The 26354-nt window shown below is 40.2% G+C and overlaps 1 protein-coding gene across 1 annotated transcript in view; it reads right to left on the minus strand.

Annotated features, from left to right (window-relative positions):
- Positions 1-305: 305 nt before the first annotated feature.
- LOC113816845 (carbonic anhydrase 1) overlaps positions 306-26354 on the minus strand; it is a 27666-nt gene continuing 1617 nt past the window's right edge. Inside the window, exons 2-7 of the mRNA XM_027368860.2 lie at positions 4877-5068; positions 4576-4694; positions 4349-4444; positions 4024-4138; positions 2010-2130; positions 306-1833 (exon numbers count right to left, since the gene is read on the minus strand). Coding sequence (XP_027224661.1) covers positions 1695-1833; positions 2010-2130; positions 4024-4138; positions 4349-4444; positions 4576-4694; positions 4877-5068 — 782 coding nt within the window. The 3' untranslated portion in view covers positions 306-1694. The remainder of the gene's footprint in view (positions 1834-2009; positions 2131-4023; positions 4139-4348; positions 4445-4575; positions 4695-4876; positions 5069-26354) is intronic.

The following is a 26354-nucleotide window of genomic DNA, read 5'->3' on the forward strand; positions in this document are numbered from 1 at the left end:
TACTCCTTTCCATATTTTTTCAAATTTAAAGGGACTCCTACTTCAGCAAAATCATCAATGCATCTTGTCCATGAAACTCTAGTACAAAAGTAAAACCAAGGATAATTTTGTTGGTTTAGATGAAAAAAATAAAAGTAATCACTAGGAAAATACATATACCTAAGAACTGGTCAGTAATTTAAATATTCTATCATAGATACTTGGTTTCCAGCAAATTGCACCAGTTCTGGGCAATACCAAATATCAAATAATAAAAAAAGGGAAATTTCATGCATTTTATGGTAAACGGATTTCAAAAGACAGGACAATAATACTATGTTTTAATATCGTATAGTTTGCCTCATCACATGTAGCTTATGTTCATATATCTGGTTAACAACTTGCCACTTTTCATCAACAATCTGAAAAAATACCTTGTCAGGCTGTTATCTTTCAAACAGCCGAACAAGATTGTATTCTGCACCTCACATTGTAATTGATGATTCAGCATTTGTGTGAAAAACTTTTTATGTACATAACAGCAACGCTTCATAAAAATAATATTCATTCACACAACTGCATAAAGATTTTAACAATTTCAAATTTTATCATTTTTTTGAAGTTCCAAATCACATCTTGATCATCTATAGATATATACAAGTGTAACAATGTGATCAATGCATGAAAATAAATAATCTGAGCTTTAACAGCTTACAGAATCCATTAAAAGCCGGAATTCCTTCACTGATTATCATATATATACTGTACTACATGCTTGAAGAAAATTAATAAAATTTGTCTTGTGTTAAAACAGGACGAACACAGAAAGCAGAGGAATATCTCTACAAAAGAAACACTAAAATTAACAAATATTCTCCATTTTTGCACAGCCAATTCGCATCAAGAAATGGTTGCAAGTGTGTTTATACGTCTCATTCAATATGAGCACATAGGTAGGGAACACTTTTATTTACAATGATTTTAATTAATAATCACCCTCCAGGTAAGCCTGCATGCCACTAAAATTTATGACATAACTATCACAATCTGAAACTTCTCAGCAATACTTAAAAATTGGCCCCCGAATCATTATTCAATATGAATGTGATCAACTAATCTTTCACTTTTCTAACAATGATTTTTACCTCAGACTGTTTAAGCCTACAAGTCACTCTTCTTTCCATCAGCTATATGTCATGTGCCTTCTGAACATAGCTTAACACATGAGGAAGACAAATGTGAGGTAACATGCACTGTTAACTGTGTGGAAACAACACGACTATCTCAGGGCCAAAGGCCAGAATGAATGCCTCGACTTCATTATTCATAGATCTACAAAACATTTGTAAGCCATACATATCCTAAATGTGTACTTGCCTACCATGCACTTTATTATTATTATTTTTTTCAGCTGGAAATGCACTGTACATTTAACATGTCTAGTGTACATTTACCAATCTCTAACACATCTCTACTGTAATCAGTTTGTGTAACTAAAGTAAAGACTACTTCAAGTAATGATGTTTCAATGTTAAAAATCATTTTCAGACTATTTCCTTTGTATTAATAATTTCCACTGGTACTGTTGCTCTTTTAATAAATTACTGGGGATGTTTATAGATCTTCAATCTGGTTTGGAGTGTCACTTATTTCTCTAGTTAAATTCTAAGCACTTTAAAATCCCCTTCCATAATTATTCTTCTGCAGCCTTTGTTTTACTCTTCCTCCATCTTGTCCTTGTATGATCGGACAACTCTGTCAAAGAGAGGACATGGTGGCCTATAGTTCTCCACAAGGCATCCTCCGAGTTCATCCTCTGGGCAACACTCGGTGGGATGGTAGGATTTCATTGCTCTGAAAAGTAAAATATTTTAAAGAATACTGTAATATACTACAATGACTGTCAGCACACATTAAAAGTGTGCTGTGCATCTTAAGTGAAATACAAACTGAAGGAAAAGCTTTGTGTAGCCCTACTAGAAATTAACAAATATATATAAACATTTCTACCATTCATCAAAAAGACCTACCTAAAGGCATCCAATTGCTCCTGGGACAGCTGAATGGGCTCCTCAAAGACAATCCAAGTGACGGATTCATAGCAAGGTGGGGTAGTGAGGGAGCCAGAATAGGTCCAATATGATCCACTGCCTATAAAGGTAAATAGTTGTGTCAAACAGTCTGGCAAGCTTATGAAATACTTGTCTGAACTTCATTAAAAAAAAATTACAAAAACCCTGATCTATATGCTGTGAAAATAAAATACAATAACAGCCAAATAATTGTATTATGATACTGGTAAAACCTATAACAAAAATACAATGATAATGGAAGGATGAACAAAATATATATAGTTCTATTTCAGCTGTAATAGGCCTATCCTGTTGACATATTACACAATTCTATAACAGTATTCAAGATATTCCAAAAACCTTGAAAACTAGACTTCATTTTTAGCTTAACAATAGTTATGATAAGTAATAGCTTTTTTGGAATTCAGATGACCATTTATAACAAAGTCATGGCAATGGAAATGGAAAGCTCTGAGCAGCAACACCAAATATATTTTAGGCATAAAAAAATTGACTTAATCTTCATTATCATTCAGCTTCTTAGCATGTTGACTAAACTGGGGTGCAGATTAGCCCCTGTTACATATAAAATAAAATTGCTGAATGTATTTTAAAGATATTCTGATAGCATGCATTGTTGAAATACACCAGACATGGCTTAAAGAAATGCCTGAAAAAAAGTGTCATTCCTCATGGGAAAGCTCGAGTAGCCACGTGATGTCAGACATTAAAGCTGTGTTGATTGCTATACAAAGTATTAACCTTTTCTTTTTCTTTGCTAGCGTATTTGTGGTGGGCATTTTTCCTTTTTGTGCCTACAGTTTCCATGTTGTAATCCATCTTAAGGGTTTTTAAAATCTCTACTTTCTTTACTAACAATAATGAATTACAGGTCATTATCCTTTATAAATCATGAAAAGACTGATGTAAATGGGAAATACAAAATTTATTTTTTATTTTTTTTTTTACTTATAACTAGGTTTTGAAGATTAAAAATTATCACATCTGGACAATGGAGGTGATGGAGAAATTGAGATTTTTATAAATCAGGCTAATATTCTTAAATGAATAAAAATGTCTTTGAATAATCAGTCATATTCCTTTGTTGGTAAAATTCTGAACAAAGTGTAACATTAACAATAAGGCTAATAGCGAACCATAGCTCAAACAACGCATTTTCTTATGCACAAAAATACTTGTACTGACACAATCAATTATAATCACTCGTAATATTTTACAATTTAGTTTTTATAAACAGTGTGTGTATATGTATGTATATACATACATACATACATACACACACACACCAATCAGCTGCTTCAGAATTCTAAATTAATATGCATTTCTCACTGGAGGCCTATATTCTTCATTTAGAATGAATTACAGGTAAAGAAGAGAAAAGGAAAATCACTGAAGTATTCATTATAATGCTGCAAGTATGTGCCTCCACATCAAGGCAAGACAACAGAAAGCATATGGTTATGGTATAACCTGAAAGCCATATTCTTTTTCTGATCTGTGTATTTGCCAAATATAATGCAGCAATGAGAAAGTAGAGGAGGCAGAAAGAAAGAATCCAAATGCCTTTTTCAGGAGCATGATCAATAAAATTGTATCCTGAAGTTTGGCGAGCTTCATATATGTCATAATTATATTTGGGATATAGAGCAAGCTTTAGAAGCTGTGATACAGTAAAAAAGGTAGTAGTGCCATTCAGTAAGGATAATCTTGTATAATACCTGACAGTCTTGGGAGAACACCTTGAACACTTTTCTTCACACCAGAACTGCTTTAGAAGACAACATCTCTAGTCAGTGCTGGAAATCTGCCTACATGCTATTTTAGGCAATGGGCTTGAAATGAGACACTTTACAGTTGGAATGAAAATACCAACCATGAGAACAATTGTAAGAAATGAACTCCATTAAAATAAAAGACCATTTTCTTTAACTACCTCTTTGCTGATACTTACCAGGCAGGAAAGCTGCTGGGTTAACTGGATCAGTTAAAGTAATAGCTTGGCCTTTGTGCTGAATGAAGGGGAGCAACTTGCAAACTTTGCCGAGTTCAGCATGTTCATTGCCAACCTAAAATTAAGGACTTTATGAATATTTATACATGTGATGAGGTACAATGGTTTAAAAAATATTACTTTAATTAAATTACTTCAAATTGTCTTAATTCATATGCAACTTCATACAAGCTTTGTAAAATTGGGATGAACAAAGGCATATAATTTGCATTTAAGCCTAGTGCATTTAACAATGTCAGAGAACTGCATTTTTTCTTAAACTTACAACAAGGAACATCCCCAGTACAGCAAGACCACCCTCAGCAGCTGCAGCTTCAGCAAAACTCTTAAACTTGGTCTTGTTCCAGTGCACCAAATGCAACTGCAGTGAGAAAAAATCAAATAGTGGGACAAACTGCAAATGCAATATTTAGGAATATAAAGAAACTGTCATTTTTATTATGTTTACGTTATGCGGATATTGCAGCACATGAAAACGTTAATATCTATTACCTCCCCAGAGTAGCAGTGACCATTGACGGTGTGTTCGGATCCGGTTTCATTCGTCTTACCCCAGTGGCAATGGAACTGTTCCAATACGTATTCGTCCGACAGAGGTCCTCCTTTTAGGACTATTGGGAAAAAGTTGAAATAATTAAATAATTGGATAATATCACAACTGAAAACGTGGAGTCAAATGCATGTTGCGCAAATATACTTTCCGTGGTTACCTATTAAAAAGAAAAAAAAAATCATATTTCAAGAATCTCTCTGCTTATATATCGACATCCAGCAAAGTGTCTCTTCTACTCACGTGACATTCCCCCAGCAACCTGAGCCTTCCATGAATGTCCGCTGTTGGAGAGCTCCGAGATCCTGATGTCTTGATATGTCGCCTGAATGCCAGTTAGGTTACTGTCGCACGGGCAACTCGACCCCTTGATGTCAATTGGGGACTGGTGACTGCCACCAGCAATGGGGTAGAGGCTGGCCCAAGTGGCAGGACCTACAAGAGAAGATCACTATGAAAAAACAATACTTTTGCTGTGAATTATACTCTATACATGCAGCCACATTTATTATATATTTATATCTTAAATAAGGAGTCATACCTCTACATATCAAACTACCTAATAGATTTTTTCAAGATTATTTTTGTTACTATTATTATTACACCCCATTTTCATGAATTCCATTGTCTCAGGGGAAATACCAACAAAATTGCACAAACAGCGGTAACAGCCTTTGAAGCAAATTCTTTATGAATGCTAATTGATATTATATGAGGTAATTCCACGCAAGACCCTTTAACTCCTAATGAGATAGAGAAACGCAAACTACATAATGTCAAAAGGTAGCGTGACTAGAAGTTAATGGAAGGAGGAGGAAGAATACACATTTCTTTTCTTCCAGTTGTGCTATTCTAGATACACAAAGGATGAAAGCATGGTGCATGTGTAAGGTTTCAGGTTTTAACAAGCTTTATTTTGACAAACCAGTTTTACAAAGCATCAACACACTATATCTAAAAACGATACACCAAGGGTCATATTACCTAATCATTACAGATAATTATAAAGTAAAATATTAAGGGAAAATAATTATATGTCAATAGTTAAAACAAGAAATATCAGACAAGTAATTCATAAAATGGGGATCGCATAAGACCTGCAAGAGTGTAATAAGAGACCATATGGATGAAAGTGGTTATGCAAAGGGACCAGTAAAAAACGCCCGGTTTTATATAAAAGACGAATTCGTTCAATTCCCGGATTCACTCGCTCAACCTACGCTGTCACTCACCCAGCCTCCACCTCCGCCTCCCAAGAGGAAATGAAAGGGAAAGGACTCGAGTCATTCCACCCTGAACGTAAAAGTTTTTTTAGTGGTTGATGTGAACTTGAGCGATGGGCTCTGGGGGTCGGAGAAAGTTCCTCTGCAATATGGTGAACCTTCGTCCCGGCCCGCTTCCCTCCCGCCAGAAATCACACCTCTCCTTCGGACATCCTTGGAGCAAATACATCGGCTGTTACAGGGTATTTGTTTGTTTTTTTGCTCGCTATATATATATATATATATATATATATATATATATATATATATATATATATATATATATATATATATATATATATTATATATATATATATAATTTAGGTAGGACTTCATACCGAAAAATATATCCTCGCGCTAATAAAATGTTTTGTAAGACTACAAAAGTTGGCACTTCTTTTTAGCGTCCGCTGGGTGGCACCTGTTTCTCCCTGAGCCCCGCCCCCGTTGCCCTCGCTCCCTACCTCTTGCCTCTCCCCTCCCCCTCTGCTCCCTTCAATCTCTCTCTCTGGCACTGTAATGAAACTATAAATAAGTAATGAGACCAATTTCTCTCTCTCTCTCTACCTGGCGTAACTACCCTTGACGCAACAATTAAGGAATAATTATATATACATCATTAGTGACTAATGATTACATCTTTACTTCGAAAAATAATTATTATAATCGAATACAAATATCACAAATGCTCCCGGCACCCCACCAAGCTCTGTTTCGTATCCACGTGACAAGCTCTGACGTCAAGGCGCGCCAGTGTTATAACCGTTGGCGGTTCTGTGACGCGTTGACATGTTGGATACTGTGCGTCAGAGCGCGCAAGCATACCCGTCTTTGAAATACTTATTCGGAGGGCGAGAAAGTTTATCGAATTGCTTTAAATATGAAAGAGGTAGATGAAATAATAGATACCTAGAAGGGAAGACGGAGGGAGACAGTGGACGGGACGGAATTGATGTTTTGAAAGCTATTGTTATGTCTACTGCATTGTTAGGCAAAGTTCATTAATCAGGACATGTCAAGCGGTACACAAAACAGCACGGGGACAGCGAAGGAACACCGTTAGTAATAGCTTCATACTTGCAAAAAAAAATGAATATAGCAGCCATCATTAATTCCATGTACATAAAGCTACCTTCAAGGACTCGATTAAGAAATTGTGCTCGAAATTTAAAAATTATTGTATTGTCCCTTACCTTGAGTCATGTTCCAGGAAAATCCAGTACAAGAGCCGAATCATAATAGGTAAAAAATATTTTTAAAAATTCGAACCATTGAGTCACGTTTCCAGGAAAATCCACGCGGAACTTCAGTCTCTTAAATATGAAAAAATCCAAAACTTTTAATATCACCACCTCAGGAAACTGTTCGAATGTTTTAGCCCTTAGATTCTTGTGATAAATCTCTCATTGATTCGTCGAAGATCAGTCTACGTGTACCATGACCAGACCTCGGTGAATCAACTGCCCCACGCACACACGCATTACCCAGAGCGAAGAAAAAACACTTGAGATGCAAGCCCGTATACTCCCGAGTACTATAGGCGCCGCCGCTCCTGAATGTGCAAGACCGGCGAGCTACTGCGTCAATAAAATTCAATTATCCTCAATTCACCTTGCCCCTCTTCGTATAAAAGGTCTTTTCATCCCCGTGTTCTCGTCGTATAAGGCCTTTTCATTCCCGCGTTCCCGTACTATTCCCTATATTGACATACAAGCAGACTTTCATAAATACATCCGTAAATATGTAAAGAAATGGTATTTACACTTTTTCCAGGGTGCTTGACCGATATCCCAAATATACTCGCAGGCCTCCATATTCATCCAAATAAAATCAAAGCACATGTTTCAACCAAATGTAAAACTATGATAATTACAAGGAAAACAAAACTACACCTCAATTTGGAGGTGAATTGGTGTCATAGATTACTCATCACTCATGAGTCACGAGACTTCGGGCGGTTACTTCCGCCTGATATCGGGGAAACTTTCCTATTATCAAAAATCAGTCAATCCAGTTCATTCCATTGTTTTACTCTATACAGTTGACAATATCTAGTTGGTAATTATAACAAGGCAAAGAATGCTTGCAGTAAAAGGGGAAAATAACACTAAATTATCAGTCAAAATATATGCATCTCTAACCTTCCGACAATGTTACTTGCGGTTATTTAAACCGACCTTCACGGACCAGAACACGTGTTCTGGTTGAGTCCTAGGCGATGCATTTTTAATCCTATGGTCAATATTACGTAAAAAGGGGGCTACAATTTTTTATCCATTAATCAGCTAGTCTGTCGAGAATCAATCAGCAGTAATTCTTTATAAGGAAGAGAAAGAACTATCAAATGCAAAGCGGTTACATTATAATACTGTCAAGAACAATTCAAACCACTGTCTAGAGTTCCCACTTAACCTAATATGGAAATAATGCAGAATCAACCTGACACCCACCCAAAACTCGTCAGCCAACAATTTAACCAAAAAACAACCTCAACGCCGATACCCCCCATGGTCCCTGCCCACCATCCCCTGGCACTAGTCTTGCAATATGTCTCACGACGAAAGCGCCAGGCGAGGTTTGTTTACACTGCAATGTGCAATTCGATCCTAAACAAACAATGGATCCACTTTAGATACATGGGAAAACCTAATTTAAATCCCCTCCTCGCAAAATAGTGCACATGTATTTGTAGCAAAGTGCTTAACCATTTTTTTCCCTGCAACAATTTATGCATTTGACTTCTGATAAAGAAAAAAAGCACAATCTTCTAATCACGAAATCAGGCACTGGGCTCCGAGATGTCTGGTTTCTCACCTTGTATCGACCGCGGTTTGAATGACGAGATGGTGAGGGTTGCGGTGTACTGTGGTTTTGCCATTACCAAATTTCTCCCAAACACCAGGGATAATAACTTTTAAACATTTATGGGGGGGGGGGAGAGAGAGAGAGAGAGAGAGAGACAGAGAGAGAGACAGAGAGAGAGACAGAGAGAGAGACAGAGAGAGAGAGAGAGAGAGAGAGAGAGAGAGAGAGAGAGAGAGAGAGAGAGAGAGAGAGAATTACCAATTTTTTCCTAAACACTACTATTAACAGATTTTAAACACTTATTCGGGGAGGGAGGGAGGGAGGGAGGGAGAGGAATGAAGAGGTATCGGAAAGAATTTTCTTTTATCACAAATCTTGTAGTCACGTTACCTAGTACACAGGTTAGGAATGACCCAGATTGACCAGACAACGACCCTTGTTGAAATGTAGGCTTATACACACCATAACTAACAGACAAAAATAGCATAGATGTGTTTATTTTAGTCACATTCACAACTCCAATGTAACGCAACATGTGTAATATGAACTGAAGAAAGTTAGATTACAGTTTTGATGTCGGATGTACTCATTTCGCAACACGGTCTGCCATTAGAGTTTATTACACATAATAACGATATTAAGCCAGTAAGCGCGTGCGCAATGTTGACGTCAGTCAGGAAGGTATGACAACACGAAGGTAATCTGAACAACTCATTGAACTTAGTCAACTTACACAACCTAGACAAATAAAACATAACAAAGAATAAAAATAAACTTTTCTAGACCTCTGTTACAATCTGTACTTGTCACACAAAAAGACGCACAAAAACACTTTCATCCCAGACTGCCTACGGGTGGAGACTGAGACGGAGTAGGGCATGCAACAAGGTGGAGAGAACGCAGGTCAAGGTTATACGCTATGGGGAGTCTTCGGGTACTTTCAGTTGCGAGGAAAACCTTGGGTGTGTCGGGGATCCCATTCGTGGGATTATACAAGGGGAAGGGATGGGGAGGTGGGAAGGTTAAACGAATAAACGAATATTATACACATACACGAAAGTGGAGAAAGGAGAGAGGGGCTGGGGAACAAAATAAAAGGAAGACCTAACAAGACCCTTCACAGAGAGGATTGAGGCTGCACCAACCACATAATCCGTCCATGATCTTTCCTGCGCATTTCGTCATATTCTGGTCTACCTTCTCGCGTGTTTGTGGCGGCCGGTTCCCAAGCGATATAGAAAAATGGTCTCGACGCTGGTTTAGGTTACCTTTTAGATAAATTGCCGTTGCGATTCATCTTGGTTGCTTTGGGGTTTTCTTTTGTACTACGGATGAGCAGTATTTTCAGTTATAATACGCATTTACATAGCATGGAGAAATCCGTATTCTTTATTTTATTTCGCTCGACTAATATAACCATTTATCAACGAAATTTTCATTGTTAACTTTACATGCACAAAAGCAACAAACCCGAAAACATGCAGAGCCATAATTCAGCGCATTCGCCACACTGCAGCACCCGTCAAGCCCCTAGAGTAAACAAGAGACGGCAGGTGCCACGGCTTATATTTCGCCACAACTTATAATTATAAACTGCTGCGGCTTCCACTTATGCTATCTTTACTTCATATTCTTAGGAGAGCTTTGTTGGCACCCACAGCAGTCAGGAATGCTATCTTTGATACAAGTGCGCTGCATGGCACCGGGATGTCTGTTGGTATGACTGGTTGCATGACCAGGCATTAACAACAGCATTGCACTTCCTTCCCTCACTCCTGCTTGCCTCCGCTACACCTCTGCTCATTGCAGTTTTTTTATTGTGCGTGAGTGTATGTTTGGTGTTATGTGGTGTGTACGCACGTGCTGTGGCGCGTGTTTCACAACCTTCTTTCCCACTCATTAGCCGTCATGCCAGTCCCTCTCGCCGCTCACCTTGTCAACTGTTACAGCTCATCGCAAACCGATTATCATCTGTCATCATCCACACGCATGGCCAATCACCGTTCACTCGTCATTTAGTGCGCTCCGGACCATTAACCCGCCTGACTCCCATCGTCTCCTCGCTCATTCAACGGCAGGTTTATGGCGCCCCTATCCCACCACACGCGCCCTTCCCTTTCCCTTTCACTGTGCACTACCATCTCCCATCTAATTATACCAATAGTCGTAAGAAACGCCAGGCGAAGAGGTCAACTTGGGCGAGACCAATGTCGATACAGAATGAGGTGTGACATTTATTCAGTAAATGTCACGTAGTTTAGCATAAAGACAGTTATAAAATCAAAATTCAAATTTGCATTTGCACTGCATTTGGTATATATTGATTTTACCGTGATATTATTATGTAATTCAAATGATGGTTTCAAGGCCTCCTTGATTTAACAGTACAGAAACTGCGTAACTTATTAACTTTCATTGCAAGTGCCCGCTATTTGAGTGACAGCCATACAGAGAACCAGAAGGAAAAGAGCGTGCTTAACAAAAGACTGCACAATAAGCCTAGCCTCTCTGGCTATTTTATCTCAATCTCTTATGGCATTCAACGACTAAGGAGATTATACACCGTCACACAACACCCTAGAGCCAACCCTCCACGAGCCAAGGTCATGCTGCCTGACCCCGTTCGCCTCTAGCCCCGTGCACCTCTGTACCGCGTCATCATCTTTAAAGCTGACCAATACGGCAAATGGAAACAGCTGGAAGAGGCTTCGCTATGCTGCCGTGACGGTCCCTGGGAATTCAGGCTCCGAAGGACACGGTTACTACTGTTTTTTAACGTCTCTTGAGATGCTGAGTACATGAATGGTTCTCGGGAAAGGTGAACCAAAGACGTGTAGTAGGTTTCCTAGAGGTTAGACAGGCTACACACACACGTAAATTCCTTAAGAAACGGCGACCATGTCCTTTTCCCTTCCTCCCCAGCCTGGTACATCAAGCTGACATGATACAATTAAGTAGATTAGAACAATTACCCTATTGTCGAATAACTAAGTAATGCAAATTGCCGCTGTCATCAATCGACCCAAAAAATTTAGTGCAATTAATTCGGTATGCAATCACGAAGAAAAAAATGCTTGTGTGACTGATAGATGGCCTATATATAATAGACACCGAAAGAGTAAGAACGACAATCCTGGCAGATAACAGAACAGCTGAGCAGGTCGCCATATTCCGTGTCGCCGGGGCAGACATCAGCTGACGAGAGCGCAGGATCAGCCCCACCTGGCCAGTTGCATCAGAGTTCAGGAGCCCACGCAGTTACCGTGACTTCCAGGGGATTCCCCGTGAGACTGGGGTATTGTAAAATGCTCTTAAGGAAATTCTTTTTTTTCCTCATGCTCTTCTTTCAGGTTCTACAATGCAGTTCCATTGACCTCGTCACTTAAGACTCGCAAGGATCTGCTCGTTTTGCATGGACTGGGGAACTAGATTAACCCAGTATGCAGCTGCAATTTTGATGTAAATTGATAAAACTTAGCGGAAGTTTTATTTAGTGTTCATTCACCTTTTGTTATACTAAAAAGGTTATACTTTTGACCCGAGACAAAAACGTAATTCATCAATAAATTCTGAACCACATTCATGAACTGTACGCTCACCGTTATATTCAGAAACAAGTTCAGTGATGAACGCAAAAAAAAAAAAAAAATAAAAAAAATCGTATGCACGTATAGACAGCTCAAAGAGAGTTGCCATCTCGTGCATTTGCTTTCCGAATATATTACCATTAGCAATTTCCTCTTTACCAGTCTGGTGCAAGAAGGACAAAACTGATGCATGAATTCCCCTTTTCAGCAACCAATCTAAAAAAAGAAATGATTAAACTGATATTCATACAAAAAGAACCTTCTTCGTCTTAAATTCCATAAATACGGAGTTCTTGTAAACAGTGTGGAGTATTAAAGAAAAGGTAGGTTAGTTACCCCAAGTTTACACAAAAACAACCAAGGACTCTGGGTGAAAGTTGAGGGAGACGACTGGTTCTGCAAGCCGAGAGAGAGAAGGCGCGTGGGGAGAGAGAGAGAGAGAGAGAGAGAGAGAGAGAGAGAGAGAGAGAGAGAGAGAGAGAGAGAGAGAGAGAGAGAGAGAGAGAGAGAGAGAGAGAGAGAGAGAGAGAGAGAGAGAGAGAGAGAGAGAGGTAAAAGAAAGGCGGGAGAGACAAGAAGGATAGGGGAGGGGTGGAGAAGGAGAAGGGATTGGACAGAGAGGGGAAAAGGAGTAGCGACCCATTACAGAAAAGAGGGAGGGAAAGAAGGACAGAGATAGGGAGTAGGTGAAAGTAGGGAGAGAATGGAGGGTTGGGGGTGGAAGAGAGGTGAAAAGGAGGAAGGAATGGATGGAGGGTGAGAGAAAGAAGGTGAAAAGAAGGGAGGGAAAGATGGATGGATAAGAAAAAAATAGAGAGAGAGAGAGAGAGAGAGAGAGAGAGAGAGAGAGAGAGAGAGAGAGAGAGAGAGAGAGAGAGAGAGAGAAATAAAACATTTAAAACAAATATCCATATAACAAAATGACAGACCAGACTAACCACAGATAATCATTTATCTATAACACCCATCCAATTATCCGGTCCACGGGTTTCGACACAACGTTAGAAAACCGTTCTTCCACGAATTATTGCGAAAACCAGTTAATCTATGAAATGTAAATAAACAATTTACTGATAAATCGGCATACAGAAAAGACGACCAGCTGGCCTGCATTGGACCAGACAGAACGACCGGTAGAACTAGTGTCGTGTGCAAGAACAGCTGTTGGGTGACCGCGCCGAGTGGTATAGTGAGCATGTGCGTCTGTTTACTATTTGTGCTTTGAATTCAATCCTCGGATCTGTAACTCGACTACCTAACCTACTTTATGGTTCCCCTTTGGATATGCAATAACAGACATTTAGGTTTGTTATTTTTGTGTATTCTTATTCCTTCTATCCAATTAGATTCAAGCGATTTGGCGTTTGTTGACCTCAAGCGAATCTCTCCGGCGAAGCACGTGCGTTTGTTTACAATTCGTCGAGGCTCCACGTGCTAACCGTCATCGAGCCTTGAATGAAGTGTTAAAGCCTTGATCTTCAAGACAATACTTTCCTTTAGAGATCCTTCAAGGAAAATAAGACATGATTAAAATAATACCCCGAGAGATGCAAATTACCCCCTTAAAATAATGAAAATAATAAGAGAATAAAACGAAAATATCTTACGCACCCAGACCACACGGTTTAGTAAATGGAGACTGTACATTCACCTACACTAATACATTCACTTCGCCAGTTTCCCCCCCTTCCCCCACCATCTCCCACTACCTCCCCCCCATCCTCTCACCCTCCTTCCACTCTTCCCCACGGTCAAATGCCACAGGATGTCGCTCCGTTACCAATGCCTCCTAACCACTCCTATTCTCGTCACTTTCTAGAAAGACCACGTGACTGTGGGGTCGTAGTGGCTTATGAGGTCACCATCTTTCTTTGGATCCTTTTGCGCGTTAATATTATAATCCTTGCAGATTAAAACAAAAGTGAAACCTTATATGGAAGATGCAGTTATTTAAAAAAAGGGTTACGACTTTATTTTTTATTTATTTATTTTTACTAAATACTTCGTAATTAAGTCGCATTCTTAAAGATATGATGACGCAATAGCCGTACTACGCGGCTCGGGTCACTATGGACCAGATAAGGTGCGGACACGACTGACCTTTTGCAGCTTCTACAGGTACACAGATTCACTCTCTCGGCGTGGTTAGATGACGTAGCGTGTTGTCCAAGGATAAGCAAGGTGAACTGAAGCCATTTTTTCTATATTCCTCTTCTTATGCCATTTTTTCTTTATACCAGTTCAGCATTTTTTAAAGACTAGAATAACTTCTACATCTTGCAAGATTTTAACATTTTATGAATATTTAAAAAGCTTAGTATTATAGATGGTAGGACTAGCCTTCTTTTATCGGCTAAATAATTGCTAATGAATTATAAATCTTAAATTCCCTAGAGGGAGGGAGAGAGGGAGAGAGGGAGAAATTATGCAAAGTTTCAACCTGTAATCCACCAATTCCAAAAATAACGCCTACATCATCTTAACCGGAAGCCCAGCTGTATCCAGCCCAAGAGGATGTCAGGGAGAGGAAGGAAAGGGGGGGGGGGTTAGTGGGGCAAGCAAGGATTTAACTTTTTTCTCTTTCTATCAAACTCGATTTTCAAAAGCCATGTCTTGGGGGATTTTCCTCATGACCGCCCAGAAGGGGATTCCCTCGCATCGTCGAAATTCCTTCACTGAAATACAGCCTTCGAGATATTGGGTAATATAGGACTCGTGTAATGGTTGCTATTGCGAGAAGATTGTTGGAGCTGCTGGACACCCCATGCTTCTTATCATTCACACCGTCAGTCGTATCCTTATTTTACTTTCACTCTCCAACACTTCCAACACTTCGTTATCATTGACGTTTATACATATAGACTTTCTTTGAACCTTCACTGGATTTCTCCAACCGATATTTACTCTCTGAAAGGACCTCCTCAAACATAAACCCCATCCGATTTTGTCTTAATCCTCCAGCTTTATCTCGAAAACGAAAACCCAAAAGGAAAAACACCCTCCTTTCAGAGAAGATGGGAGATAAGGAATCCTCGCACCAACACTCCTCCCTGACCTTGCTTTCTCCCAGACACCTGTTAATCTAGTAACAGCCACGATTTCTATAAATGGCGGATACTGTGCGCGCGGGCTATCTGAAAGAGCCTAGTAATAACAACCATTCACAATAGCCTAGGCCTTCCTTACAAGAAAAAAGGCATATTAAAAAAAAATCCTATTCATTTCGGGTAGGAATAACATGGGGCCGTTGGGCATAATGAACTCGTACACAAATCTACATGGCCGTCTATTGTGTTCTTAAAAACACACTAATTTCATGTATATCTTGCAATATATTCCATCAATCACTTACGTTACCTACACCCATTCACCCCCCCAGATAATGAAAACAAATAAAAGAAAAAACAAAAAGACACGAAGATGCTGAGGCCTTTTTTATTAGGCAGATTCCCTGGTGTCCTTAACGACCGAGGTGGCGGCTCCCTCTTCTTTTTGTTGATCCGAAAGTGAGAAAGTAGGTATAGAAGACCTTGAGTCCATTTTTCTCTCTCTTTCACCAAAAATTTGCATAATTGGCATAACGCACCCTGTTGGAACATCCTCTTGTGTTTTGGAAAGGAGGGAAGGTTTCGATTAATCATAAGGTATACATTCACGTTTAGATTTTGTGTTTTTTGTGATCGTTGGAATTTTGTCAAAACGACTTTCTCGCTGTGCTTTCACTTTTTTTTTTTTTTTTTTTGGGGGGGGGGGGTTAGAAGGAAACCCCTGAATCGAATCGACAAACTGTAGCCTTTTGACCTTCAGTTATCAAAAGCCAACAATTGCATCTTCCACGATATCAATCGACAAAATCTTGCCAATCATGGCCCAATAGGAGTAAAAAAAAATCTAGATACACACTCTTTCCCGCTTCCCTGCCTCACTAGCCTTATCAAACATCCAATTGTAGCCTCTCTTACAATACGCCCAAGTTCGAAAGACCGCTGAATAAATACCAGAAAATACAAGTCATGGAACGCCAAATTGGGGGAAAAGTAGAATCACTGCGTCCCGCCATTCCTCGCGCCATCCCTAAACCATGTGCTCTTATCAGTAGTCATTGTTGCGGCATGACGATAAGGCAACCTTTATATCACGTGATTTATCGCTATCGCTGATGCGGCACGATTCTGAACGAAACCGCCCATAGTTAAACATTACAAACCTCAAAATATGTAGGGAGACTTACTCGACCCGAAAAAGAAAGAAAACGCGGATTATACCTGTCCTTCCACATGTGATCAGATAAGAAATCCGATAATTGTGTGCTTCTCGGTGAGGCCTAACGCGTTTAATGTAATTAGGCCTTTACGGACACCACGATGGCCCTTGCGTTGTCAAGCTGACCAGAAAAACAGATGCTCAGAAGATAGGGCGAAGGAGCAGTCCGTCCCTTTGTAAAGCACGCAAGTTCTATTCTCATCATGACCGGACTTTTCCATTTACATGAGAAAGTCATGATTCAGCACCGCCGTAACGACTCATTTGTAACAAGACCATGGGTTAACATTAAAATGATGGCTTATTTCCCCCTTAACTACACGCCCACGTAAAGCAGGCAGGGCGACTCCGTTGGCTCACATATGCAAACAATGCGCGTTCTCACTTGGGAACACTTGTTACCTATCCTTGGCACGAGGGCTTGGCTACCAGCCGCAAAAGTGCGATAGCCAAGTTGCCCGCCAGATGATTCAGGAGCCATGAATATAGCGGCCTAACCTGTATACAAAAAATAAACCGTAGTAGGGCTAAAAGGAAATGAATGGTATAAAAACACAGATGCTGTTAGCGTTGTTCCCATTGGCACTGTTCCTATCGCGGTTTTTATGCCTTGCTGTTGTCATTGAGCCGATGTACCACAGTCGGAGAATCTTCTGTTACAAAACTAGTCTTCCCTCCTGACAGTCGTCCTTACCAAGCACACTGATACCCTTCTCGTCACACTTAAGCTAATGCACTCATTCTATTGCCAGAGATAGGTGCAATGAGAGAGTGAGGGAATTAGATAAATGGTGCGAGTGAAAGAGGGACGAGGGAAAGAAAATGGAAAGAATGAAGGGGAGAGAGAGAGAGAGAGAGAGAGAGAGAGAGAGAGAGAGAGAGAGAGAGAGAAGGGGGTGGGGGTCATAAATCTCCTCATTCAGATGATGAATCAACATCAAAGTGATATCTGAAGAGCACGAGATCCATTTAAAATCAATATTTGATCACGGAGAACAGAATGAAAGAAAGCACTAAAGCAGGAGTCTTAATAAAACAGCTGTTGCTTGTACAGGGCGTTGAGGGCAGATTTAACTATGCTTTGTTAGACGCATGATCACGCACTTGCCTGCACTGAAATGCAATTGTGCAATGACATCCAAAACAGTCACTGTTTGTTACTTATTATCTGACTGTGCTAATTAGACCAAGTACCCTTTCTGACAATGAGATTAAGTACATTACATGAATTGTTTATTTTCCCTAGTCACTGTTTTCAAGAAATGCTCAGGATAGCAAGAAAGGGAGATGACGCGCACTTCAGAGGGGTACTAGACTCGTGACGCCGCGACGCTGAATGCAACTGAATATGACGCGGCGCATTCAGCTGACAGTTGGCATTGTCATACACAAGAGGCATAACGTGACACTACAAAAGATATGACGCCGCCACAGAAAGAAAAAGAAACAGACATGACGCCGCCACAGAAAGAAAAAGAAACAGACATGACGCCGCCACAGAAAGAAAAAGAAACAGACATGACACACATGCCACTCCACACAACACTGCCCGCGCCGCAACCTCGCAATACCAAAATCCACAACTTCCTTCCCGGGGCACTCGTCAGCTCGCCCATCGCTCACAAAACCGCCTTTCGTGATGGAGATCATTACCAAGAGATTTTCGAAGCGAGGGCAAGGCTGAGGGAGCGCGCCGTGGATGAGGTTGAATGAGGACAAGAGAGAATGAGGGGAAGATGTTGTCTGAGGGAGCGAGCGGGTCGGTGCACTAGGTTAAGCGTCACGGGTTATGTAAAGGAGATAGTGATGATGTAAAGAAATATAAAAGTGAAATTATTGGACTTTCCATCTCAAAGAGGCAAAAAGACATCAATTACGGATAGCAATGAATAAAAATATAAAACCATTGCTTTGCATGAACGATCACTGAAAAAATAACTTTAAAAATCCCATTTGAACGAAACATTACGAAACTGCTGACAAATGTCACTAAAGCCTTTGAGAGGTTTCCCCAGTCAGGCAAATACGGCCTCCCCCCAACCCCCAACCACCAGCTATATATAAATCGCAAACAAACAAATCAAACCGTCCGGACAATACGCATCACTCGATCAAATCGACTCGGATTAACGAGAAATAAACAATTCGTCACTCGTAAAATGTGTATAAAATATACAATGTAATCATAAATGTAAGAGGCATCCAAGAGCGAGGAAAGATTCCATTAGTATGTGGGATAATTAGTAGCAAAGGAAAGCTAATTTGAGGTCTTGCACATTCATAAATATTCAAAGATGAAAAAAGAAACAAGCAAAGGCTTAAATCCTCCCACAAATTAAATATGCAACATGTAAATCAAAACTTGCACGCCCACACAAGCGATCAAATAATGCGAGCAAACACGTACAAACATCAAACAAGCAAACAGGTACATTAACACACGCATGCATACGCACAAACGACCAAACACACGCACACATACACCCAGACACACACACGAACAAACGCAGTGACGTCACCACCAGTACCTCGGCCGGAAGAAATCGATAGCTGGCGGTGGAGACGAGCCAAGAATAAAACCTATCCGAGATATACCCAAGAACGCCCGAGATTCACCTCTCCTGGAATCGCCCTCTAAACCCCAAAGCATCATCCGAGAAACCCAACCGCTAGTGCAAAGTTTTTATTTCTTATGATACACAGTCCATTACGTTAGATGTGCAGCGCGAGTCATACCTAACACCCTCTCCGCTCGCCTCGCTTCGAAATGTCATGAGGTTTTATCGATTGGCGTTCCCGGCTCTTCGAAAACTTGAGCAAGCGACCTCTTAGAAATCGACACAAGTAGAAGGAACAGAGGATACCGAGACTAGCTATCACAAACACAAAACATCACAAAATGCGACTCCATGGCGTTCAAAGACGGTGCATGTACGCTTCGCCTTGTCCGGCGCCGACTGTACCAGCACGCAAGCAACGGCCTACACGGAACGAAGTCTCGTTCATGTACCGCACTAAAATAGTACCGATAGACTTGATAGACTGTATAAACGGAGATCTAAATATAGGTCTCAAAAGGGGGTGAGAGTGTACCATGGCATTCGTGTGAATATTTGGTCCTGTGACGTGTGAAGTTTAAAGTGGCGCTACACTTGCACACGCTTTGACTGTGCGAGGTAGAGCGGTGGCCCCAGGTTCGCCACGTGGCTTTTTAAGCTGATGCTGCAGATGTGATGTAGAAAAACGAAGCGTAGAACGTTCTGGATGATCAATGCCACCATTGTACGTCCTTCCTTACCGTGGTCTATTTGAGATTTTACTAGGGAGAAAAGTTGTTACAAGATAGGCCTATGCAATCCACAACCACTGAATCAAGCACGACACGACTGAGCCAGTGACAGAGGCAAGTGGACGAAATCGATTGTCGACAGACTTCTCACAAAAGAAAGAAATTAGAAATCGTCCCATGTACGTGTTTGGATTGGGATCTCAGTGTGCTGCCGCGAGAAGACTCCCTTGGCCGTGAGGGAGTCCAAAGCAGGTTGGCCGAGAGCTTTCATCTCACCTTGGCGTGGTTAATGACGTGGTTCCCGGAGAGTTCTTGGACTGCCTAATCCCGTCCGCACTTACAGTCACTCAAAAAACCTGTTCTATACGATTCCGGATTCTACCTGAAATCTCATCTACGCAAGCAGCATGCAGGTATAAACGTCAGAGGGAATTCCAGGAGCATTTAAATGAAAATAAAAAATAAAAAATGCCCCCAGACGCCTAATGTGCCCAATTATGGAGTCTCAGGAGGCAGAAGAGACCGCGGAGGTCCAAGAAAATTATACCGATATCTGAACTGACTACTGATTTAGGAAGAAAAAATGGGAAAAAGATGTGGACTGGAAATTTCCACTGCGAGAGGGAAGAAAAACAGGGAAGAGGGGAGAAGCGAGCGGTGTAAGAGGGGAAGAAGAGAGGAAACTGGAACAAGAATTAGAGACAAGAGTGTACACAGAATGACAAAGCAAGAAAGAAGGTATGAATTAAAGAATTTATAAATACTTTGGCAGGGCCTTGAGGATGACTGCACAACCGATGCAACGTTGATGAAAGACGCAAATAAAAAACAAGCCCTAAAGAATAAGTAAAAAGTTTTGTTTAAAGGAAAAGAGAAAAATAAACTAATAATAATAACCACTGATGTGATATCCCCCCTAAAAAATACAATGAAGTGCAGAACTGTTGAAGAAAATATAAATAAGAAAGAGGCTGGCTGGTGGGCAAGAGGTAACAAGGAATCAATAAGGAGGGGTAACCATTGGAACGCGTGCAGGTGCGAGGGCGGTGACAGCAGGTAGCCGCTCTCATGACACACGGCCGTGGATCCTGGCATCACGCAATGCACGAATCATTTTAAGAAATCTGTAGTAAAGAGTGTATCCTTATCTAAAAGTGAAGAGCCACGTGCATCTTAATCTTTATTGTGGGAGGAAGCATAACCTAACAAGCATGAAGATATTTTAGATTTATAACGCCCTTTGAACTTCGCCACTTATGAACGAAAGACACAATCAACGCAAAGAACTATGCATTCCTAAGTATAACTGAACATACGCGATGTGTCACCGGATCAGTTCAGAGAAACACCAGATCTTAAAACCTGTTTGACGTGTGTTGATCTTTTCCAGTTCAAGTATGTAATTGGAGAGTGAAGTGAAGAACTTGCGTAATGTAATTCCATACAGCAACAGCTGATTACAAGGTATTAGGTTCATTATTGTCAGGGAAGTGTATCTTGTGCGTAATATATGCAGGTTTGTGAGCGTGTGTGTATGCCTGCATATATACACCCATATTTACAGAACTGAAGCCACTCCTAATTCTATAAACCTATAAACCCGTATAAACAAAAGACGTTACAAAATCGTGGCATTAAGAAAAACGGAGATAAAACAGTTGAATAACGCTTTCCCCTCTGAAGATATATAAATAGCTTGGTGTGTTTATCCTTCGCCTTGAACTTGGTCTCGGCGTCGACTACCTTGACCATGAGTTACCAATGGCTCATTACTATTCCCAGGAGGGCTGTGCGTATATTTCATGTTGGCATTGTATGGACTTCCTGTATGGTTGGTGTGTACCTTTTACTTTATTTTATTTCCTTTCCAATTTTTTTTATTTTTTTCCTTTTCGGTTTCTTCCCGATTTAACATTGAAATCTTTATTCTTTGCGAATTGTGTATCTTTCCCCTGGTTTCGTGTTTTTTTTCCGAATCCTTATTCTTTGTCTTTTATTTTTCATTTATTCGTGCATGTCTGATTGTCTCATTCATCTTGTTAGTGATTTTCCTCCACGCACCTATTGGCACACTGGCTAAAGCTGAATGGCTACTGCGTTGTCATAGCAACGCGTCTTTCCGGCCCGCCGCTTACGCCTAAGAACATTTTCGATTTTCTTCACACCTATTTAACCGTATCGGAAAATGAAAAGCGTTATATATCCCAACTTCGTTATTATTAAACGATATATAATCCAACATCGTTGTAATACATGCGAAAAACAAGCTTATCTTAAAAGACACCAGAAAAATTTGACAAGGCATTCCGACGAGAAACAAATTCTATATCATACCACATACACGACTGTCAGTTTCTATTTAATTTCTCCAAAAGAAACGAAAATTGAAATAAAATAAAATTCATCTTATCATGGCACTCGTGTACACATGTCGAAGAATTTTGGTATGCATGACATCCCCTTCATTCAATCCTCCTGTTTGGATGTTTGTCACGGAAAGGACGTACTGACACTCTCCCAAGAATTCTGATCAATTGCTAGTTACCTGCGACAATGGGGCGAAGAGAAAAAAGATACAGAAGGGGGGGGTAAGAGGAAAGAAAAAAAAAAAAGATAAAGAAAGGGGGGTAAGGGGAAAAAGAACATTTTTTGGGGAAGAGAAAATAAAGTCTACAAAGAGTACAAAGTGAAATAAGTGTGCGGAAAAAAGAAGTGCGTGTTTGGTATAAAAAAAATGATGAACTTCCAAATCAAATCAAAATAAGAATATAATAATAAGAATAAAGAACTTCGAAACAAATCTAAAATAAAAGCAATATACGTCTATCACCTGACGAAGGCTCTACCGCCATCTTGAGCGCGCACACACACACACACACACAAAAAAAAAAAATACAACTAAAAAAAATTCTACTCGCAGCGGCCGCCTCGCTTCAGCCGTGACCCGACTGCTGAAACTGCCGAAGGAAAGAGTACGCCCGAGAGAACCCTTCGGTGCGACGATCTTGTCCGTTTCTTTCTTGGGTTCTTTTTATGGCGTTTTTCCTTGAGGCTCACGGCAGTAGACGCATCTCGGGCGGGCGTACTGCTACGCACTGCAGCAAGAGGAGGTGAAGGCGCGTGCTCGAGGGCGAGGGGCGGAAGGGGATTGGGGGAAACAAGGGTGTGTATGTGTATGTGTATATGTATGTGTATAAATATATATACATATATATAAAATATATATATAAGTGGATGTGTAAGTGGTAGTGCATGTATATATATGTATGTGCAAGTGGTTGTGTATGCGTATGTATGTGTATGCATATGTATGTATATGCATGTGTGTAGGTACAAGTGGTTGTGTATGTGTATGAGTAAGTGGTTGCGTATGTGTATGTATATGTATGAGTAAGTGGTTGTGTATGTGTATGTATATGTATGAGTAAGTGGTTGTGTATGTATATGTATATGTATGAGTAAGTGGTTGTGTATGTGTATGTATATGTATGAGTAAGTGGTTGTGTATGTGTATGTATATGTATGAGTAAGTGGTTGTGTATGTGTATGTATATGTATGAGTAAGTGGTTGTGTATGTGTATGTATATGTATGAGTAAGTGGTTGTGTATGTGTATGTATATGTATGAGTAAGTGGTTGTGTATGTGTATGTATATGTATGAGTAAGTGGTTGTGTATGTGTATGTATATGTATGAGTAAGTGGTTGTGTATGTGTATGTATATGTATGAGTAAGTGGTTGTGTATGTGTATGTATATGTATGAGTAAGTGGTTGTGTATGTATATGTATATGTATATGTATGAGTAAGTGGTTGTGTATGTATATGTATATGTATATGTATGAGTAAGTGGTTGTGTATGTGTATGTATATGTATGTATTTCATGTGTAAGTGGTTGTGTATGTGTATGTACATGTATGCATGTGCGGTTGTGGATGTGCATGCATGTGTATACGTATACGTGATGTGCGTGTACCCTTGTGCGTCCCCGCATGTGCATCCTATTCGCCACGAAGCCCCTCGTCTTGCCACAAGCCAGCCGTCTCCAGGTGAGGCGACAGATCACGTCCGAGATTCTTTCCTCCCAAAGGCCGAGCCAAAGGACGCCGGGCGGAGGAGGATAAAGGATACGCCCGAGAGTGAAGAGGGGCGTGTTGAAACCCCAAGAGGAAAGGAGCGAAGGACAGCCCAGAAATCCTTGCAAGACAATGGCGGTGGGAGGGAGCGGCATCTTGAAGGGCGACGTAGTTTCTTTGCGCAATTGATATAACCTTCTTTGGAGGCGAATATTAAAGCGAATAACATGACTCAGGACGGGTCAAGATGCTTACGTCATCCGTGTGATAGAACCTATCTTGTTTTTTTCGCTTCTCTGGATACTTGAGAACTCCTTTGATACACAAAAAGATTTTTATCTGAATCAGTCAATTTAGTTCAAGAATGTAGAACACGCTGATAAGAAAAAGTAACTCGAGGATAAAAATCAATTTTTGGAGTTTATTAACAAATGTGTTTGCAAAAATTCTTGATGTAATTTAACACTTATAACAACAGGAACTTATTGTCGATAAGCAGTGACAACATAATCCCACAAAAATACGGCACCTCTTATCCTACCTACTGATGCATGTTATCAAATTCCCAACACTATGCCACTATCTTATCACCGCACAATTCGAACCAGCAAAGAATAAGTGCTATCAAAATATAATGCAATCTTTCCTACATCCGCCAATGATAGGACTTCCACAATGTTGAAAAGAACGTGGTATTAATATCCAGTAAGCAACCAGAGCCCTTCTAGAATAGCACATTATGAACAGGCATAGCAACCATGTGAAAAAGAGAAATCAAAATAACAGGGGGAGTATAACACTAAAGAACAACCGAGGGGGCAAGGAACGGGATACACATCTGAACCCAAAAGTGGTATGTTGTTTAAGACTAAGTCATTCTTTTTCCGGACTGGCTTAATAACGGTATTTCAAGTGATTGCCATCAACTTTGTGATCAAGAAAACTATCACCAACTTGTTAACATGTCAATCACCATTACCAAACGGTCAAAAGCATCATCGTCTCGAAAAAATAGTAAGGTTGCATACAGAAAACCTCGCCTGTCGAGTAGTAAGTTTACACAGGCCTATAATGAGCCCACGGTAAACAAGCGAGAATAACACCCTATAATAAACTACAAATCAAGGGAAACTCTACAGCTATAGCTGACTAAATGCAATGCTAGTCACGGAGAACGAATGTGAGGATGTGGGATAGGGGGGGGGAGGGAGAGAGAGAGAGGAAAGAGGAGAGAGAGTGAGGCTATACTGGCAGATACCGAAAAAGTCTGCAAAATGAAATAAAATGCATAAATATTTAGATTTCGCCAAGAATAACCTCTCAATCGCCCTTCCCAGCACCCTCCCCCTTCTTTCTCTCTACGAAGAGTCTATATCCATGTCCGGTTTTTCTACAAAAACAAGCTCATGACATGACATATCACTTTCCTGTGTTGCCTAACGCCAGGAACAACTTTATATGTATTTCTCCCTCACACAAGCTATACGCCCATTGCAACATATGGCTCTCTGGAATTCTCAATCCAGAACTATAAACAAAAAAACATGAAATGATGAATAGCACCGGTCTATTCAGTGGGATGATAACCTCGTTATGTCCCAACTTCCCGGATGCTTAACACACGGTAATCGAGCGAGCAATTACAGGTCGTACAAGCAGGTTACACGCCCTGTTAGAGTTCCATGAGCTGCGCGTCTTCCGGATGGGAAGGTATGAACGAACCCTCGTATTACAGAAAAAGGTAAAATAAGCAAGACTAAGAGGGAAAGAAGGAATCATCGCTCATTCCTCCGTAAGTGCTAAAAATGCAGGTAAATCTAGAAAAAGTATGAATTTAGTACAAACACATTCATTCATCATGACCATCTCCCGATTTTAGCAAAGGAAAAAAAAAAAAAATGGGGAATCACCCTATATCGGAACTGACATACTTGACTGTTCTATTCAAGTTATATTATATAACTATAGAATATTATGGATTTGCTTATGAATATAACCAAATGAAGATAGGAAGAAATGAGTGGAAGAAAAATATGTCTGTAGGTATTTTGTGGAATTACAGAATTACAAAGATAAAAACAAAATACAAAGACAGAGAGAGAGAGAGAGAGAGAGAGAGAGAGAGAAAGAGAGAGAGAGAGAGAGAGAGAGAGAGAGAGAGAGAGAGAGAGAGAGAGAGAGAGAGAGAGAGAGAGAAATGTCAATATAGCATTCTAGAATAATGTAACTTTAAAATTAATATCGCAAATTGTATTACACCTGCTTTATCTCCTGGATCAATACACAGCTGCAGCTCCCAGCATCACACTTCAGGAGAAAGAGAAAGAGGGGGCGGGGGCACAGAAACTGGCAAACGAATATGGTGGTAGAATAATCATAATAAAAAATAAAGGACTGAGCATATGTAGAAAACTTATAATGGAAACAAAAGGAGAAGAA

The sequence above is a fragment of the Penaeus vannamei genome, chromosome 18 (genome assembly GCF_042767895.1).
Source record: "Penaeus vannamei isolate JL-2024 chromosome 18, ASM4276789v1, whole genome shotgun sequence".
Lineage (NCBI taxonomy): Eukaryota > Metazoa > Arthropoda > Malacostraca > Decapoda > Penaeidae > Penaeus > Penaeus vannamei.